This window comes from Calypte anna, chromosome W (genome assembly GCF_003957555.1).
Source record: "Calypte anna isolate BGI_N300 chromosome W, bCalAnn1_v1.p, whole genome shotgun sequence".
NCBI lineage: Eukaryota > Metazoa > Chordata > Aves > Apodiformes > Trochilidae > Calypte > Calypte anna.
The window spans coordinates 15,069,432-15,090,013 of NC_044276.1; the positions used below are offsets into that span (position 1 = coordinate 15,069,432).

General features: G+C 47.3%; 1 protein-coding gene across 2 annotated transcripts in view; it reads right to left on the minus strand.

Annotated features, from left to right (window-relative positions):
* The window catches only part of LOC103539149 (CBP80/20-dependent translation initiation factor), a 145,897-nt gene that overhangs the window by 49,683 nt on the left and 75,632 nt on the right, over window positions 1-20,582 (minus strand). For both annotated transcript variants that reach the window (XM_030468389.1, XM_030468390.1), the window contains one exon: window positions 10,526-10,602. In XM_030468389.1, coding sequence (XP_030324249.1) covers window positions 10,526-10,602 — 77 coding nt within the window. The remainder of the gene's footprint in view (window positions 1-10,525; window positions 10,603-20,582) is intronic.

A 20,582-nucleotide genomic window follows, 5' to 3' on the forward strand; every position in this document is an offset into this window, starting at 1 on the left:
GCTTTGTCCCCATGACCTCCAAGAAGGGGCTTCCAAGGCTTTTTTTTCTTGCAGGCTTTTGCATCCTTAAAAGGGACACATTGGTGTCAGCCCTCAAACACGTTCAACTTCCCTCAAAATAACTTGGAAGAGCTGAAAATCCAGGGTGAGGACCATTCCTGGGACTATTTTTATTTGTGAAAAGGAGCCCTAGAGCTGGCCATGAATAGATCAGCAGAGGAGCAGCTCTAGAAACAGTGCAAATGTCAAGACAGGGAAAAATTGCACGAGGATGGGCTATCAGCTTATCGGAGAGTTTTCTAATAAACAACTCTAGTCAATACGCACTCCTCAGTGATTTTGGGGGCTTCTCTTAGTGAGCTTTTAAGTTCAAAATTTACCTGGCCTAAAGAGGATAGAGGAAACAGCCATCCCAAGCCCATTTCTTGCCCACATGATGCAAGGGTGGAGATTTCTTGTGGTGAAGTCCTGCTGAGAAAGTGGTTTTCCAGACAAAAAAACATTGGGACAACTTGGTTATAGATATGTGTGAGTGTATATATATATGGTTTTTTAAGCACAGAGTGAAACATAAGAGGAAAAACCAATTTTTTTGTGAGAGATAAAACAGTGGATGAGAAGATGAGAGAATCCCAGACTGGTTTGGGTTGGATGGGACCTTCAAGATCATCCAGTTCCAACCTCCTGCCATGGGCAGGGACACCTCCCACCAGCCCAGGTTGCTCCAAGCCCCATCCAACCTGACCTGAGACACTGCCAGGGATGGGGCAGCCACAGCTTCTCTGGGAAACCTGAACCAGGGTCTCACCATCCTCAAAGCAAAGAATTTCTTCCCAAGCTCCCACCTAAACCTCTCCTCTTCCTCTTCTCATCCAATTCCAAAACTCCACCCAAATCCAAGGGTTTGGGTCAGCTCAGTTTGTCTGAAATGGAAGTCTCAAAAGTAACACTTGCCATGCACATCCTGAAATACCCCCACCTGCAGTTCAACCAGTTCCTGCCTTATGACTTCCCAGATCTATGAACAGGTATCCACCCAGCAGCTCCCTTGAAGAAACTTTCTAGAAGAAGGTGCAAACTGTTAACTGAAGTGAAAATGAGTTACAGGTTCTATCAGGAGTTGACTAAGCCTTGAGCCTTAAGCCCTTCCACCTGAGGTGACAACAAGGAAAAAAAAAAAGCCAATTATGCACTTCACCCAGGCTGTTGAAACACCAGGAACTGGTGGGAAGTCCTACTTATTAGCAACACCAAGCCAGCTTGGTTGGGAGACCTTTATGGGGTCTACCTACCCAGTTGATGGATATTCTGACCAGTGAAGTCACAAGAAGGGGTCAAATGAAATTGGGGTGAGGGATCTTGTCAGCCATATGCATTTTCCAGCTTCAGACACCAAAAATATCATGAAAAGCATCGTCTGAAGTAGAGACTGCTGCCCTAAAGCTTTTCCAGAAGTGCCAGCACTCCTGTATGAAAAAGTCCCAATGGAAACCTTCTTTTCCTTGGCTGAGATTTCCCCTCCAAGAGATGGTAAAGAATGGGATGCCCAGTCTCAAGCCTTTGTTCTTGCTGAAGAGGGACCAGAAACAAATCCTCATCCCAAAGCTTCCTGCAGGATGAGGTGTTTTGGCTCAACTCCTCCCATAGCTCTTTGTTTTTCAGACTTCCTTGGTTCTGGTCAACATGGGAAGGCAAAATAAAGCAAGGAAACCTGGTCTTGTAAGATGGGCAGTCTCTTTTTTTTTTTTTTTCTGTGGAGGCCAAAAGATCTCAGTGAGAAGCTTTCCAGGGCTCCCCAAGCATCTGTGATTGACATCTTTGGGATTTGTCCCAAGGGAAAGGGAATTCTCCCTCTTCTCTATACAGCACTGGATTACTGTAGGGTTGTTTAAAAAATAGTCTGGAGAAGGACTTCTACCAAAGTGCCAGAAGGTGGGTTCAAATTGCCTAAATTTAGGTGTCTGCCATCACAGAGGTCAAATGTGAGGTGGGGATCCATTTTCCTTGCATGGATTCTCCTAGGAGAATTTCATGCACCTGAAATAGCAGCTGTGATCATGGAGGTGAAGCCCAACAACCCCTGGTAAAGGTGGGAATTGAAATGAGGTCTCCCAGGTCCCTTGGTCACAAAAGTGGTTGCTTGCACCTTGATGCTCAAAAAAGATTTGAGTTTTGATGGAATCTGATGACTTTCCACCAGAACCACACACTGGATTTTTGGCTGGAGCAGTTCTTTTGCTTTTTGTGATTTAACGTCATAAGACCCTGAACTAATCCAGCAGGCCATTCTATTTCTATTGAGGTTTCATAACAGTCAAATGTTTGGCCAGTGTCCAGTCTTTCAATCAGCTGCAGGGATGGAGAAAAACAACCTGGAAAAAAAAAACCAAAACCAAAAAGCCTCCTGATGCCATGAAGTCTACTTGGCAATTCAGGTTAAATTTAGTCTGCAGGACAGGGGTCACTTCAGTCACCAAAATAATTAAGAAGGAAAAAAAAAGGAATAAAAAGTCTTGTGGAATTTTTAGGTAATAACAAAGCTCTCCTCAATAGAGAGGTGGCAACCTTGCATCTGGGAAATGCACCCAGCTCTCTCCTGGCATGCAAAATAAAAAAAAATAGGAACAATGAAAGGAAAGGATTAAATTTGCTTAGATGAGTATCTTTTAACCCTTCTGCCCCAGGCCTTTAGCTACACACCCAAGGAGGACCCAGCAGAGCCAGAGAACTGTGATTGGCACTCATCTCCTGAAGCCCTGCTGATGTGCAGCATGACCCATTGAACTCCCCAAGGTTTCTTTTTGTCTCTTTCCATCCGTCTTGAGCCCACAGAGCCCTCCAAACTTTTCAGAGGCACATTCCCACCCCCTGCCTCACACGAAATGCAAAAATCCTTCCAGGAGCCGTAAATACGGCGTTGCCTTTCACAGGGTGGGGGGTTTGCCCCATCTGCTTTCAAGGGTAATTCATGCCCAGTCCTATTTTCACTGCCACCCTCAAGTGCTTTAAGGGTTTGGAGCTGATCACACCAGAAGAAACAAGAGCAGCTGGGATGGAAAACTGTAGTGGAACAAAGCAATCAGATGCCTCTGATTACCGAGAAGTGGGTGTGAGCCGGTATCAAATCCACCTGTGCCCAATTAGGGCAGGCCCCCTATTGAGCATGTGCAAGACCAGGGGGCCAATAAAAGGTGAAACTCACAGCCACAGACTAGCTCACTCTCAAGCACTGTATTACCTCCATTGCGCCACTAGCGCTCATTGCCCTCAAGGTGAGGCTCTCGTGGTGCAGCTGGTTAAGACCTAGTACTGCAATGCCGAAAGCCCCGGGTTCAAGACTCCACAGAGAGCCTCACCCTGAGGGCAATGAGCGCTAGCTTTACGGTATGCAAAGAATCCTAAATGTAGTGTAAAAGCTGTGAGGGGTGTACATGGAGCCAAACCACCTCCAGATTTCCAGAGACCTTCTAGCAGCCTTCCAGTACCTGAAGGGGTTCCAGGAAAGCTGGGGAGGGTCTTGGGACAAGTGATAGGACCAGGGGGAATGCTTTTAAGGTGAATGAGGAGAGATTAGGAAGAAATTCTTTAATTTGAGGGTGGTGAGACCCTGGAACAGGTTGGCCAAGGATGTTGTGGCTGCCCCATCCCTGGCAGTGTCTCAGGTCAGGTTGGATGGGGCTTGGAGCAACCTGGGCTGGTGGGAGGTGTCCCTGCCCATGGCAGGGGAGTGTAACTGAATGTTCTTGAAGGTCTCTTCCAACCCAAATCATTGTATGATCCTATGATTCTATCTCAGCTCCAAGAGCAAATCCAACATCTCCACCCATGGCTTAGTCACCCACAGTCGGATGCCCATGGATCATCAGGAGGCAACTTTTTGATCATTCAAGGGCCACTCCTTTAATGGGGACCCGGATGAAGGCTCTGTTGTCAGTAACCTCCTCCCTGGAGCAAGCTCCTAGCATCATGACCCCTGGCAGAACCTTCTCCTCAACTCCTGGAAGGAAGGGCAGTGGGGCTGGGTGATGCCAGCATGTCTGGCTAGCATGGCTCTGTGGGTCAAAGGGGGTCCTGCTTGACCCTTCTTGATACCATCTTTGCCCTGCTCCATCACCACCTTGCCCAAAGAGCATCTGATGACCTAATCAGGTCCCAACAACACCAAGACTAACCAGGGCAAGGCTGAACACACCAACACATGTAAAGCAACATTTCCTTCTCTGCGTTTGCAAGTTGATTTTCTTTTTTGCTTACCTGGGTGACCCTGGCTCCTCAAATAAATAAACAGAAAAAAAATGTATTAAAAAAAAAAAAAAAAAAAAGGAAGAATAAAAAATAATCCCCCTTTGCTAATGGCTCCATCTTACTCCAGCATCACACGGCCTTGCAACTCCCACCTGACCCCATCCCTTCCTCCCCCAAGGAGGAGATCTTGCCCTTGAAGGAGCTGGGTAAAGCTGATTCCTGTGCTTTTTTATGACAGGCTAAAGTGGTAGAGTGCCCTTTATGGCGTTTTGAAAGGAAATTGAACAGGAACAATGTCCCGAGCAGCGTGGCTATTGAAAACCTTTCACAAAAGGACTTGGCCACAAGAGGAAAAGCTGCTTTAATCAGTTGAAGTAATCACTGTAGGTGGTTGAGTGTCCCTCAGGGTCTGTAAAATCAACCAGAATGGGAAAAGCAACAAATCACAGCTTGCCTCTCCTCCTCGGAGCTGCTGGTGGATCTGGGATGTTCCCTGCCTTGCTTCCAGCCCACCATGACCAACCTTTGGGTTGTCCCTATGGAGCCACTAGAATCACATGGATGGGATGAAGCCTGGGTGATTCCCTCAGCAATGTGGTCATTGATGGGGGAGGCAGGACAGGGCTGCCCACCCCCCCTGTGCAATCCCCCTGGCTCTTGGTGTGTGTGGGAGCTGGAAGGGTCAGAGGTCCTTACATAACCCTCCTGCTTTGGGAAGAGGAAACTGTCCCTGACAGCCACACCAGGGTTTTCCAGGGAGGGAGGATCATTTCTACTTCCCCCAGTTCTGAATCTAATTAAAACCAGCAAACAACACAGCCACACAAAATAATCCCGACCATTTTTTCCTTGAGAATTTAAGTGTAAAGCCAAGTGAGCAGTAGGAAGCAAATTGGGAAAAGGCAAGAGAAAATATGGGGACATTTCTGTAATCCTCTTGTCAAAAGCTGGAAGCGTTTGGGACATACTGAGGGGAAAGCACATGAGCCTCTTTGCTCCCACCACCCCTTCTCTCCATCTATGAGCTGGGAGGACCTACACAGTCTTCTGCTCCAGCTCCCTGTTCCCAGGCAAGGGCTTTGGGAAGGATTAAACCTCCATCCAAAGGGAGAAGGAGTAGATGACACAAAGCTGAGCCACAAAGGTTATGGGGGTCCTTCACCCACAGCTGGCTGTGGTCCCCAACAGACCTGGTTTGGCCAGGCAAAGCAGCTCCTTGTGGCTCTGGTGACACCAAAGCCTGGAGGCACACTCATGGAGAAAGCCTAAAGGATCCACATCATTCCTGCTGAAAAAAGGAATTCAAGAAACCTTTTGAAATGAGGGGATTGTTTAACTCTTAAGGCTTGCACTCCATCCTCTCCAAGCCCTGGGGCTGTTCTTCCCTCTTCAACCCTCTTCCATCCCATAGACTGACCTCAAAAAGCCCCAAGAGATACCAGCCAGCATCTATGCACCCATGAGGACTTCCTTTGGATAAGAAATTCATCCTGATTTGACTTCTGAATCCAACAAGATGCAATTGAACCAATGTGATTATGAGAACACAAACTTTTTAAGACCTCCCCAGCAACATTTTCCTGCTCCTCACCCTTCTTTGGGTGACACAGAACAAATTCAGTCCTCTCTTAACCAGAAGACCAACAAGTATGTCCAAACTCACCTGTCTTAACCCCTAGCAACTCCATATATTCCTTAAAGGTCCTACTGGGCAGCATTTATTATCACTCCTCCAACCATGGGGGTTTGACCTCCATCCCAAAACACATCATCCCAGGATGCCACAAGAACTGGAGAAATGCTGTGAAGCACCAAGTTGACTTGTAATGCTTCAATACTTAAGAAATGGCATTTTGGGGGACCTTTTTGGAAAAAAAGAAGCATTTTGGAAAACAAAGAGACAAACTCAGAGTTCACCTGCCCAAGGAGACCATGTCTCACCACCCCTGTGTCCTGTATCCTAGATTATAGGATTTTTCTCAACTGCCTGCAGGACTGAAGGGCAGGAGAGGTTCTGACCAAGGAAAGTCCCTCCTTCCCTCAACGTGGTTGCTTACAGAAAGTTCGACCAAGTTGCCTTTGGTGACATCTGGATAGTTTGGGTCTTGCCTGGAAGCAAGCAGCAGATGAGTTTTTGGGACAATGCAACACTCATTGGTGTTTACCAATTGCTCATGTGGACATCTCTTAAAACAACTTGCACTTTCTGCTATCCTTCAATGATCCCATCAAGTGGTGATGCCCTCCACCACCTTCATGAGGTGGTAGCAGTTCCACCTCCTGTGTTTAAACCAACAGAGAAACCAATGGGTGCAGGATGCACCCTGCATGAGGTGGGGAAGGAGATCCCTCTCCTTGGTCTCCTGCCCCAGTCTTTGCAGCAAGGACCTCCTGTAGGCTTCTCCAACACCTTGTCCAACCAAACCCTTTACCAGATGTGGCTCTGATGTTGATTGCTGCTACCACAAACGTGTCCAACTGACCCACAGTGGTCATCCAGGCAAGGAGAGAGCTATGGTTGAACACCCATAGGGTTGTTTCTCCCCAAAGGTGCACAGCAGAGACCTCGGGGTAGGTGAGCTGTGCTCCTCCACTATGTGGTGACAACATTTCCTGAGGAAAGGTGATGGGAAGGAAGCAGGGAATGGGTCCTATTTATAGCACAGCTGGGAGATAGTGACCTTCCATGTGAGAAACCAAAGATGTTTCACCAGGCCAAGACATGGCCCCTTTCTGAATGTCACCATCAGGGAGGGGAGAGGACCCCCACCACTCTGGGGAGAAATTAGTATAATTTATAATGAATCACAGAATCATTGAGGATGAAGAGAACCTCTGAGATCATCAAGCCCATGACCTAACATCACCACATGGATTGGGATTGGACCACATCACTGAGTGCCACCTCCAGTCTCTCCTTAAACACCTCCAGGAATGGTGACTCCACCACTGCCCTGGGCAGTCCATCCCAATGCCTGAACACCCTCTCCATGAGGAAGTGCTCCCTGATATTCAACCTAAACCTCCCCTGGGGCAGCTTCAGGCCATGTCCTCTCCTCCTGTCACTTGCTGCCTGGGAGAAGAGCCCAACCCCACCTGACCACAACCTCCCTGCAGGGAGTTGTAGAGAGTGATGAGGTCCCCCCTGAGTCTCCTCCAGGATAAACACCCCCAGCCTCTCCTCTTAGTCCCTTCACAGCCTCGTTGGTCCCCTCCATCACCTCAATGTCCTTCTGGAAGTGAGGACACAATATTCAAGGTGAGGCCTCGCCAGTGCTGAGTATAAGGGGAGAATCACATCCCCAGACCTGCAGGCCACACCATTCCTCTTACAAGCCAGAATGCCCGTTGGCCTCCCAAATGTCCCTTCTCAGCTTCTCCCTTGCCTGCAATGCTTCACCCACAGTCATCAATTTTGTGTCCTCCCACATCCAGAAGAGGTTTTTAAAACAACAACACAACAACACAACAACACAACAACACAACAACACAACAACACAACAACACAACAACACAACAACACAAAAAAACACAAAAAACAAAAAAACAAAAAAACAAAAAAACAAAAAAACAAAAAAACAAAAAAACAAAAAAGTGGAGTGTAACTCCCAACTGGTTTGCTGACCATAAAATCTCATCCTCAGAGATGCTCATAACACCTGTGTGGCTCTACCAGCTCCAAAATGAGGTTTTTCTCCCCCAGAATGATACCTGGGATGTAAAGGTAATAGTTTCACAACAAAGTGTGAACACCTTCAGAACCTGGTTGTGCTCTAATACAGTGAGTTTATTCCCTATTCCATTTCCCCCCCTTATTTCTACCCTTTCTCCCCCTACTTCTACCATGTTTTTTTCTCACAAAGTCTCACTGAAGTCTAAGGGATGCCTTTTCCCCTTAAATAATTATTTATGGGATTGCTGATTAACTCCAGTCCCTCAACCTGGGCTTCTTTGCTTTTTTTTTTTTTTCCATAAAAATAAGCAATTTTTTCTGTCTAAGCTTGGACACCACCATGAATGTCCTCATGCAGGGCTGAATCCCCTCTGCTTTTTACATTTAATTTAATTTGTGACTGCTTAGGGCTGAAACAGACACGTCTCCTCCCACATGATGCTGTATCCACCGGGTTTTAAGGCTTCTGTCTTTCCTCCTGGAATATTATCCCAGTGCTTCTTGCTCCAGCCTGTGTCTCAACTCATGATCTTCCAACCTCAGCCCAAGGCAATTTGTTTGTTGTTTTTTTTTTGCTATCTTTCCTTGCCATCTGCTAGGGAGGCAGGGATGCCCTGGGGGACTGAATGCTTCTGTCTGCTGCTGATTTATCTGAAGTGACCAGAAAGAAAAAAAAAAAAAAAAAAAAGAAATACTTCCAAATTTTACCCCAATTTTTTTTGGATGAGAGGGAAGAACCAACACTCAGTTCCATGGCTTTGGTTCTGCACAGCTTTGGGCATGGGGCTTCAAGCAGGAGACCCTTTGGCTCTGTAGGTCACTTCTCCTGAAGCATCATAGACTCTTCAGATGGTGGAGGATGACCTGCTGGGTGAGCTAGGATGGGAGCAGGATGCTCCAACCTCTCAGGGCACCCAGCCCAGCTCTGCAAGGGAGCTCACCCATCTTGAAACACAAGCAGACTTCAGCTTGGTTCTAACCATATTTTGATGATCAACTGCAACCCAACTGACACAAGATTTATTTCTCCCCCCCCCCCAAAATCCCAAGACTAAATTGCCTTTTAAATTAGGAAGAAATTAGGAAGGAGCACCAAAGAGGAGAGAAAAACTAAGTTTGCTGATGATGATCTGCCCTGCCCAGAGAAGAATGTTTCTAGGATTTCCTAGGCAAACTTACAGTTGTTTTTTGGTCCCTCAGTAAAATCTGGGAAAACCAAACCAAACAGAGGATGAGCTACACCACAGCTGTCCACAAGTCAAGAAGTGATAGGGAGATGTGAGGACAGATGTACCGAATTGAGGCAACCAGGTGCCACTAATTGCCAGGGAGTGGGCATGAGCTTGTGTTAAGCCCACCAGTGCCTGATTAAGGTGGGCCCTAACTGCGCATGAGCAGGATTAGGGGGCCAATAAAAGGTGAGGCTTGAAGCACAGGCTTGGCTCACTCCTGAACACGCCTACAGAGGTATTAGCTGCTTTTGTCTCAGCACCGCACTAACTTGGTTGCGCCACTAGAGCTCATCACTGTTAGGGTGAGGCTCTGAGTCTTGAACCCAGGGCCTCAGCATGGCTCGGGTTTGTCTGTATAACTGCATGCTAACCGGCTGTGCCACTCAAGCCTCACTCTCCTTTTATTGGCCCCATAATCCTGCTCATGCACAGTTAGGGCCCACCTTAATCAGGCACAGGTGGGCTTAACACAAGCTCATGCCCACTCCCTGGCAATTAGTGGCACCTGGTTGCCTCATTTCACTACAGACAGACTCCAACAACTATTACAGGTGTCTGTAGGATTCCCTTGAAAATCCACCAGTGAGGCATCACAGCTCAAACACGTTCCAGAAGAAAACATTGGCTACTTCTTCTTAAATAACAGGAACCCTGTGAACTCCTGGCTTTAGAAATGCTTCATTGCCCCACTTGTGCTGTCTCAGCATCAGCAGAACAAACCAGAGGGAGTTAAGCTGCTCATCCAACTATTCCCCTTCTCCCTCACTTCTTTTCACATTTAACTAGAGTCACAATTCCTCTCTGGATGCCCTCATCTAATTAAATATGCAATCGACACAATTAAATATCCACTTGACCCAATTAAGTTAACTCAATGGAGTGAGGCCACTGATGCCACAGGAGCTCAGCTGCCTACTGAGCACATCCCCTCCTTCAGGAGCATCCCAGCCTTACTGGAAACCCCTCCCAACCCTCCCTACTTAGCAGGATGACCCTGAAAGTCAGCAAATTTGGCTTTTCAGTTGAAAGAGAGGAAGCAAGTAGCAAGGATTCAAAGCTTTTATAAATTATACCTTCCCAGCTGTCTCTTCTCATATAAGTGGGAGGATCTGGCTACGCTGGAAGAAGTATAGGGGGAAGAGGAGGTCCTTAGGATACTCCTAGAGCAATAGGGGACACATCCCAGATTTAAAAGAAGAACCAGAGGGATGGACAGATTACATTTTCAGCAAGTTAAGGATAAAATAAGGGTTTATGTATTAACCCAAGGCTGGCAGCTACTGAACAGCAGCACTGTCCAAAGAGACTCCATGAGACTGCAGTGGAAGATTTGCAGTGGAGAAGTTGAAACAAACATTCCAGAGGTTCCACCTACCTCCGGTCATTTCTCCTCCTTCTGAAGAGTTTTTTGGTGTGTGCAATTTCAGCTTCATGAGACAACGGGTGGTAACCCTGAAAAAAAAAAAAGGGAAAAGCAAAGGTCAGCTCCAAGACATTGATATGGAAGAGGGCAGAGATGTTCGCCCAATGCCCGAGCCTGATAAAAGAAACAGTTCCCATCCAAACAGCCTTCTAACATCTCAGACCCTCTCAAAACAGGTCTGGAAATTTGTTGTAGCCTCTCAGGGCTGTTGCAGGGAGTAGGGAATGAAGTTACCTGCATGGGAGAAACCATGTGGAGCTAATAACTGCAGCACTTAGAGGTGGATCCTGATCCACACCATCTACATGGGAATCACCCAAGTAGGCAAGATATTCCTAACTCCCCCAGACCCAACCTAGAGATGTCTGTTACGTGAAGCTCCTTGAGCTTTCCTCCAGATCTGCTCATCCAGCAAGGATCTGCTCGTCCTCTGGTCACATCCTTGCACCCAGCACCAGAAATTGCTCTTCTCATGCTCCTTAGATCCCATCTCACCAGTCAAACACAGCTGATCTTTGACTAATAAAAGGTAGTTTGGGAGTAGGGGAAGCTGACAACCTGCTTTCCTGAGGCTATGGTTGGGTTATCAACTAGTTAACCAGCTCTGACCTTGGATTCTCCTACAGCCAAACATCTCATGGTTAATTTTGTGTGACAAATTTGGGGTCTAACACCTTAAAAATCATACTGCCACCTTCTTCATTATGGAGGGCTGTGGTTTATGTCTTCCTCAGCATTTATTTTCCTGACCACTCACTTTCACTGAAGGCACAGCAGGAGTTTAATATCTCCAAGATCTCTGTTCCTCTGAAAATTTGCTTGAAGTTGGCCAGCAAATACCAAAGCAAATGGGAAAAGGAAGGGAGGGAGCAGACACATGCAGCCCAATCACATCAACCGTGCTAGCTTAGGAAATCAACCTAAAAATAGTACAACATGCAGTGAGACCATCTCCAAATGTTCTACTACCACAGCAGGCTGAAGCTTGGAGTATTTTTTAGGGGTTAAGCTGCATTGCAGACACATGTGCAAAGACAATTACCCTGGAAAAATGAAACTCTCCTTGCAGAACATGAAGACCTAAAGCACCCATCTCCTCAGTTGGAAGCCTTCAGTAAAATTTCAGGAGCTGCCTTTTTCCAACCAGAAACCACATCCTACTGCATGTAGCAAGACGAACCTCTCTTAGGGAACGGCGCTTCAAGGTCCAACCAGCTGTTCCAGCAGAGACTAACAAACAATGCTCTAAGCCTATGGCTCTCAGAGTTGATTAGCCCAGAGAGGGGCTGTTGCTCCAAGAGCAACTAGCCTCTCTGCTGGCTAGCTCCGCCTGTGTCTTAGGCCTCAGCTTTTCTTGGCCCCCTGGTCCTGCTCATGCACAGTAGGGGCCCACCCTAATTAGGCACAGGTGGGCTTGACACAAGCTCATGCTCACTTCCTGGCAATTAGTGGCACCTGGTTGCCTCATTTCACTACATTTCCCCCCTCTTTTTTTCTTTTTTGTGAAGAACTACTGTGACAGTTGTAATAAGTACATAATAAACACAAATACAGCAAAAATGACAATTCCTCTCTTTTTCTTTTTCGTTTTTAAGTTTTTATGGTTTTTTGGGTTTTTTTGTTTGTTTGTTTGTTTTGTTTTTTGCCTTTTTTTTTTGTTAGAGGAACACAAACAACAAGTAAGAAAAATTATACGATGTCCAAATGTGCAAATTTGGCGAGGTTATTCAGTTTGACGTGCTGGATGATGCACCGTTGTCCATTAGGGGTCGGGTGGCGGCAGGGCATGTCCATTTACTGGGTACCCAAAGAGGTCCAGAGTCTGTGGAGACACAGCTATAACCTCTTCCGGTAAACAGTAGCGGCTTGGACCCTACCCACTGACCTGTAGATGGATCCTTGTAGTTGATTTGGACTTCTGGCATGCGGTTGATTTTCTGGGACGAGTAGTGGAGTAACACAGGGGGTTGCTGGGAATCGCGGCTTAGACTAAGAAAATTTAGTATAAAAAGCACTTTGCTAAGCCGGATCTGTGGGTCCATGTCTTTGCTGTCCTTTTGTTTTTGTAGATATGTCTTCAGGGTGCGATTAGCTCTTTCCACTATCGCCTGGCCTGTAGACGAATGAGGGATTCCTGTAATGTGTTTTACTCCCCAAGTAGCAAGAAACTGCTTGACTTTTCCGCCTGTATAAGCAGGCGCATTGTCGGTTTTTACTACTTGAGGGACCCCCATAACAGCAAAGCAATTGGTCAGGTGACGGACCACATGTAGAGCCTTCTCCCCTGTCTGAGCTGTCGCCCAGAGCATGCCCGAAAAGGTATCTATCGTTACATGGACGTATTTGAGTCGTCCGAATTCTGGAATGTGGGTGACATCCATCTGCCAGATCTCTCCCGCCTGCAGCCCGCGTGGATTGACTCCCACTCCTAAGGCAGGGCCAAATTGTGCGCACTGAGGGCATGCTTTAACAATCCCTTTTGCATCTTCCCATGGAATTGCAAACATGCGCTTCAACGCCCTGGCATTTTGATGGAATAAGGAATGGCTGTTTTGAGCCTTCGCGAACTGACTTACAGGACCCTGTAATCCTAGGCTGACCAGGGAGTCAGCCCTTGCATTTCCTTCTCCTCCAATCGTGCTATCTTCTTGGTATATTGGTCAAAAAATTCCCGTCGGTATCCGGTGCACCTGTGTTGTCGTCAGCGTGACATCTATTGCTGAGGGCACATCGATGCCCAGGCTTCCCCTTGTGGCTGGGGCGGGGAGCTGGTGTAGAGCGCTGTCCCGGCTACTTGTGTCATGGCACGGGGGCCTTGCGCGCTGCGCCTTCCTTTTTTTGCAGACCTACATGCCAGGTTGTTGTGGTTGTCTCTCTGGCATCGGTCACACCACACTGTAGCTGAGCAGGCTCTTGCCGAGTGGCCTGTGGCTCCACATCGGAAACAGACAGGGGTGGATTTTCTTGATTGATTTCTCCTTCTGTATCGATTTTCCCTTCTGTCTAGTTTTTGCGCCACTGCCGCGAGGAGCTTTTGGATGGGTTCCAGGGTGGCGGCAAAGGCACTGGCCATGCCTTGGTTTTGTTGTGTTTGGGTGGCCCTGGAAGCCACCTCTAGCATCTCTGAGACGTCAGCCGTTTTTGGTAGAGTGGAGAACAGCGACTTCATTCTCGGATTCGCGTTTTCAAACGCCAGCAGCTTGAACATGGATTCCTTCTGCTCTGCTCCCAGCTTGGATTGAGCCATGATAGACTGCCAGAGTCTGTCAACAAAATGTTGAAAAGGCTCATTCATCCCTTGCTTAACAGCAGTAAATGAAGGGACTGGAGTAGGCTCTGGAACCACGTAAAAGGCTCGGTGGGCTAGGTGCACAGCAATGTGGTGGAGCACAGTCGGGAACTGCAGCTGGACTTGGACATCTGCATAGCGTCCCGAGCCCGTGAGCATCTCAGCGGTTATCCCTGATAGTGGATCCCTGGGTGCTCGAGGGCGGTTTGCCTCTGCTTGGGCCAGGCGCTCCCATTCTTTGGCCCAGACAATCTGCTGGGAGGGGGTGAGCAGGTACCTGGCCAGATTGCGGCAGTCGTGGGGGCAATTGGTGTCAGCAGTGAAGAGCCAATCCAGGACGGCCTGACCACTCTCTGATTTTAATCCTCCCTCTCTCAGGGTCTTCTTGGCTTGCTGTAAGGTTTTCCAACTGTGCTGTTCAAATTGAGGTGGCCCATTGTTATCGTGCAGAACAGGGCAAGCAACAGTGCTGGCCTCCCAATCCCCTTCGAGGATGGCATCGCGGATGAAGCCAGACCATCTTCTGGGTTGGGGTTTATCAGCACCTTTGATGCCTTGGTTGTTCTATCTTGATAACAACGGGGTTGGAATGTCCTCCTCCTCATCATCAGGGAGGGTGGGTGGGTCTCGGTATTTATGGAAAGACAAGCGTTGTTCTATGTCTGTCATCCTCTTTTCTAAGGATTTCATGGCCTGATTTGTTTGTTCCAGGAGGGCTTTTATTTTGTCCTCCAGGCCGATGGGTGCAGCTGGTGGGGTGGCCACTTCTTTCCCATGCTCTTTTTCTGAGCTGGGAGGTGCCAGTAGGGATGGTTTCAAGCAGCAGCTGGGGCCGCCCATCTCGGGGGCATGGGCTGTTGGCATCTTCACATTCTTTTGTTCGTTTCTTTCGGTGCTCGGAACAGGTGCTTCCTTTTCTTCCTCCGGCCCGATATCCGATAGAAACTCGGCTATGGAATGGTGCAACTTTCCTCTCATGCCCTTGATGGCAAGGCTTTTGTCCCTTAGTCCTAGGAACGCCTTCCGGGTTTTTCCATCTTCAGGAGGAGGGGTGGGTAGTAGAGGTGCTGTGGGGACAACACCGGATCCTGCTTCTGGTGGTGGTGCTCTAGTGTCAACGCTAGCTTTCGGCGGGAGTGCTGCAATGGCGGTGATGGCAGCTTCCGCCTCGGCTTTTATTTCTTTTAGGGCATTGATCACCACTCCCCAGGTACCATCTAATTCGGTTATGTTTTTGTTCATTTCTTGAGTATGGAGGTCTCCCAATAGGTTATTGACCTCCTGCCAGAGTTTCCACGCAGCCACAGAGGACGGGGAGGAGGAGAGCTCTTGCTCCTTCGCCAGTGTCACCAGCTTCTCATTAACAGGGGTGCTTACTGACAATCCCATCTTTTCCTTTTTCTTGGTCAATCAGTGGTAGGGAAGGAACGGTAGTGGATCGTCTTACCCGACTCCTTGGGTTTTCTGTTAATGCTAGTTTGTGCCGGACTGGATCCGTTTTTTTCTGATTCGTCTGAGCACGGGCTAGATCGAGGTCTATACCCGTATTCTCCACCAGATGTAGCAAGACAAACCTCTCTTAGGGAACGGCGCTTCAAGGTCCAACCAGCTGTTCCAGCAGAGACTCACGAGCAATGCTCTAAGCCTATGGCTCTCAGAGTTGACTAGCCCAGATCAGTGCTGCTACTCCAAGAGCAACTGGCCTCTCTGCTGGCTAGCTTGAGGCTGAGCTCCGCCTGTGTCTTAGGCCTCAGCTTTTCTTGGCCCCCTGGTCCTGCTCATGCACAGTGGGGGCCCACCCTAATTAGGCACAGGTGGGCTTGACACAAGCTCATGCTCACTCCCTGGCAATTAGTGGCACCTGGTTGCCTCCTTCACTACAGCTGCATGTCCTCCTTGCAGAGCATCCCTGTGCCTCCTTGGACCTCTGCCCACCACCAGCAGACAGCATCAGGGTGAGAGATGGATGAATTAAACTTGAATAAGGCTTCTAATCCAAGGAGCACTCCCAGACACTGCCTATGCCTGAGAAGAGGAGAACTTGGTGACCCCATTAGGAGAATCAAGCATCTCCCTTTCTCCAGTTGAGCACTTACCTTCCTTAGTCCAAGCCATGAGGCAATGTTTTGGAAAAACACAGTCACCAATCCCTACTCTTGTCTATTTTGGTGACTAAACAGAGCTAAATTTAGAAGGGAGAAAAGCTTACTCTTTTTTTTTTTTTTTTTTGTGCAGCAAGCTGATGGAAAAGGAAATATCAGCAACTTAAAAGAAGGGTGGAGTGGCTGGGGAAGACCAAGGGTGCTTGTTGGCTGGGAATGGGCCAAAGTCACAGGGGCACAGTGAGGACCTTGATGACTTTTAGAGACCTGGAGGCTTCTAAACACCATGGCTCATGCAGAACAGCAATGGAAGTGCCTTCAATAGAGCTGGGTCATTGAGGACAATGTGGATCTGAACTGCAGGTCTTCCCTTTTCCACTAGGCACACTCTTTATGAAACTAAAATCCCTGACCAGAGCCAAAGGGGGATGTTTTGCAAGGCAGAAGACCACCTTCTCCTCTGCAATGGGTCTAGAAGAAGACCTACAGAAGAGGGATGGTCTTTCCTCCTGCTTAGACCAGAAGACACCATCAAGCCCAGGTGCTCATGTTTTTTCAAAAGCAAGTTTGCAGCTTCTCAGTGGGCAGCAAAATCACATTTGGTCTCTCTCCCACATCAATTTTTATTTTGACAGTTACTGGCAGGTAGTTGGAGGAGAAGATAAACCAATGTTTCCATGCTGCTGGTTCTGGAAGTGAGGGGTGTGGGAAAACCAAAGAACAAGGAGCCCCTGGTCTCAGGAAGGATCTCTAAGTGAGTTCATTTTTAATTTTGGAGCACAGCACTCTGTGGTTTATATGGTGGGAAGCTTGGAGCAGAACCTGAGAAGCCCAGGGGACTTCTAATGCATGTACATGGATGTCAAGTTTAAATTATAAACATGCACAGTCTAACAAGAAAGGCCAAGAAGTCTGGAAAAGAAAGAGCCTTCAGGACTGGTCTGCTCCCCTAGATGTTGTGATGTGCATATTCCTGATTAGAAGCTTTGGGAAATGCTCTTGGAGAAGGGAAGGTGATGTCTGACAAATTTAGGTGACTATTGTATGGTCAGCCAGGGAAAACTGCCATCTTTCAAACAGATGGGGACCAGGTTGGACACCCATGTGGACTCTTTTTTTGTGCTTTACATTCTTAATGAAGGTTGTCTACCCAACCCTGAACCCCATCCCCTTGCCCATGGGAATCCAGTAAGTTGGCAGCTGCCTCTCTGCTGTCCCATTTACATCAAAGTTTAATGAAAGAACAAAGCAAAAGCTTTCAAGAGCTCGTTGGCAATCTGCAGCAACCCAAGAGCCTCTGCATCTTCCCACACTGATACTTGTCCCTTCTCCAGCAAAATCCCTCTCCAGAGTCACCCCACCACACAGAGTACTGACCTGGGAGGGATATGAGGCAGAGGGACAGGACTAGAGGAGGAAAATGGTTGGGTTCAGAGCTACTCTGATATGAGCAGGAGTTTTGATGTTTTTTTTCTCAAGTTTCCTCAGCTGAAGAAGTTGGAGAGAGGCACCAGCTTTGCCTCTTTTAGTCACAAGGAAAAACAAGATGAGTTGTGGGGGATTTCTGCTGCTGGTCCTTCCATGACCAAGCAAAACCCAGGGACTCCAACTGCTCCACAAAAAGAGTTTCATATTTGGGACCAAACTGCACCTTCCTTCCTTTCCCTCCACTTCTCCACATCTCAGGTACAACTGTTGCCTGTGGTGGCAAAATTCATGGGTGTTTCATGAAGACTTTAGGGGCTATGAGAGGTTGGGGTTGATTGCTTCATCCTGGTGGTGCTCATGTCTTTCAGCCTGACTTTCAGATGTGGAACCTCACTCCACAAACTGTCTTCACTCACACTTATTAAGCTTTTTCCATAGATGTTCTCCATGCAGCAGAAACACTTCCAGCCCATGATGGTCAAGGAGGCAAAGATGCCAAACAGCAACAATGAAAAAGCACACAAAAAGGGTGAGAAAAGGAACCAGGCTGATGGAAAAACCCAGTGCTGGGGTGAAGGAAAAGAAATGATCGAGACATATTGCTCCACAAGCTTTATCTCAAGATCCTTTTGTGCCCTCAAGCAACATCTCCACCATTAAACAAATGGTTGCAGAAGGCCTGAACTGAACAAACAGGTTATTAGGTCTGCAGTAGGCACTGGGAGTTTCATTTGGTTTTATTGCACTCAAAGTTCAAGGTGGGCTTTATTATCTGGGGAAGTTGGGCTGGGTTCACAGCAACCCCAAAGATGTCCCAACAGCCCATGCCAAGGCAACAACACAAATAACCAGGTTGGAGGGAGTGTAAAGAAATCAATATATTGTGGTTCCAGAAATGATCAGCAGAAACCACCCAGTGATTCCCACCACCCTGTGATAAGGCTTTCATCTGCTTATAGGATGGATTAGCCATGGTAGGAAAGTCTGGGACAGCAAGGAGCTGGAGATATATTTAACTTCTGTTGCTCCAGTCTCAAATTCCTGGTGCCCATGGGCCAAATCTGCCAATACTCAGTACACCCATCTCAGCCACCCAATTGCACATGAAAAATATGGCAAAAGTGCTGCTAGCCCTCCACCAGCATCAACCCCATCACCTCTACCCCCCTATTTATCAACACATGAAAGTCCTATGAGCACCTCCAGCAGAGCCATCTCCTTGGAGGTCACTTGCTGTTGCCTCTTTCTCTTCCAGGAACTCCCACGGTGCTGCTCTGCCACTCACTCTCCTCTCTTACACGAAGGAATTTTTTTAAGTTCTTGAAAGGAGAGGGCTGAGGCACAAACCAAAACCCTGACCTGCTTTTGTAATCCATGGAGGAATACCAAACAATGTCAGGAAGCCGCCTGAAAATTATTTCCTCTCCATTAAAATTTCAATGATAAATCTGTTCCTTCAAATTGCAAGCTCTTCATTTTTTTCCTGGAAGGTGATTACAGTAATAGTTGCTTCTGAATAAAGGAATCAGTCAGTGTTCAACATCAATGGAACAGAAAACACAAATTTACAAAATACTCCTCACCCAAGATAAAAAGCAGGTAAATCCTTCCAGCCCTTCATGGCTGTGGCTCTCCTCACCCCACAGCACAGCACACATGGGTCCTGGCTACCTCCAAGGTAGTCTTCAACCTCAAAAACTTAAGACAGGTCTGAACTGAACTATACAGTTGACAAAGAAGACTTAGTTTCCAACCATCCAGGAGCTGGAAAAGAAGTAAGATTCCTCTACTGATTGGGCAAGTCCCAAGGTAGAGGACGGATGCTCTGTGGGACCTTGACAGGAGGATGTGCTTGCATGGTGTAACACACCTTGAAGAAGAGGCATAGGAAGTTGTTTCTTGGGAGATGTTGCCAATTTGGAGGATTTCCTGAGTATCTTTGAGGATCTTTCCTGATTTCCTGAGTATCTTTGATTCCTCAGCATCTTTGAGGAGCACATCATAAATTCTCCATCGCCAGCAAAGGTTGAATGCCAAAGCAAATGTGACTCAGTGAGGAGCACCTCAGAAAAGGGCAGGGGCACAGAGGAATGATGGCCATGATGGTGACCAGCTAAACACCACTCTTCAGTTATAATTAAAACTTCCAGCCCTACAGAGCTCTGCCCTTCTATGTTGCCCCAGGGGTGCAACCTCCTGAATTCCACCTTGCTGAGCATTCCTGCTGGTCCATACCTCCCCTCTTACAAAATGGGGGACAATTTCAGAAATTACAGACTCTGCACATGTAGGCCCAGACCCAAAGAAGTATTATTTAGACCTTTATCTGCCCACAGCCTTGCCTTGGTGTTTGCAATCAGCTCCTGGCAGAGAGGGAAGCTTTTAAAATGGTATTAAATACTTGGTGACATTAAAGATTTGGTGGCAGCTAAGCTGTCCCACCTCATCCCTCCACAGCCAGCTCTGGGATGAAACAAAAGACACAGTGAATGGCAGAACAACCTGGCATGAAACTCCCTGTGTGAGGTGAACACTGCAAATGCAATTAAAGCATTAGAATAACTAGGTAAAGCATCCCAAGTGAAACATACCCTGAACCTTCCTCGGTGTCTTCTGACAACGAGTTTCCCGAGGTCTCTTTTTAACTCTCAGACCCATAGCTCCTGAATTATACATCAATCAAAGATAATAGAACTTTAAAATCCAGGACAAAGTCTCTGAGGAGGAACTGCCTCTACAAACCCACACGTTCACATCAGCACAACCACACTGGGCAGGAGGAAAAACCCAACCAGTGCCACCAAGCCCGTGAAGATGGGGAGAGGCTGGAAAGGTTGATGAGTTGAAACAGGGTGCTCCAGACACACAAACACATAGGAAGAGTATAAATAACAGACGAAAGAAATCCCCCTTTTGTTACCAGAAGCCACAAATTCCAAATCAGTTACAAGCTGACTTAGGAAATGGAATTTTTTCCCATGTTGTAGCAAAAAATGGGAACAATATTTCGCGAGTGGAAGTCACTCTAATTGTTTTAACTGCTGTTATATTAGTGTTGTTTAGGTTTATTGTTTATTTGTATGTATTTCCTCTACCCAGGTCAGGCTTAAAAACAAACCTTACTGTCAGCAGCAAAGCATTCCATCCATAAATAAATACATTTATCCAGTAAACAGAGATAGAACCACAC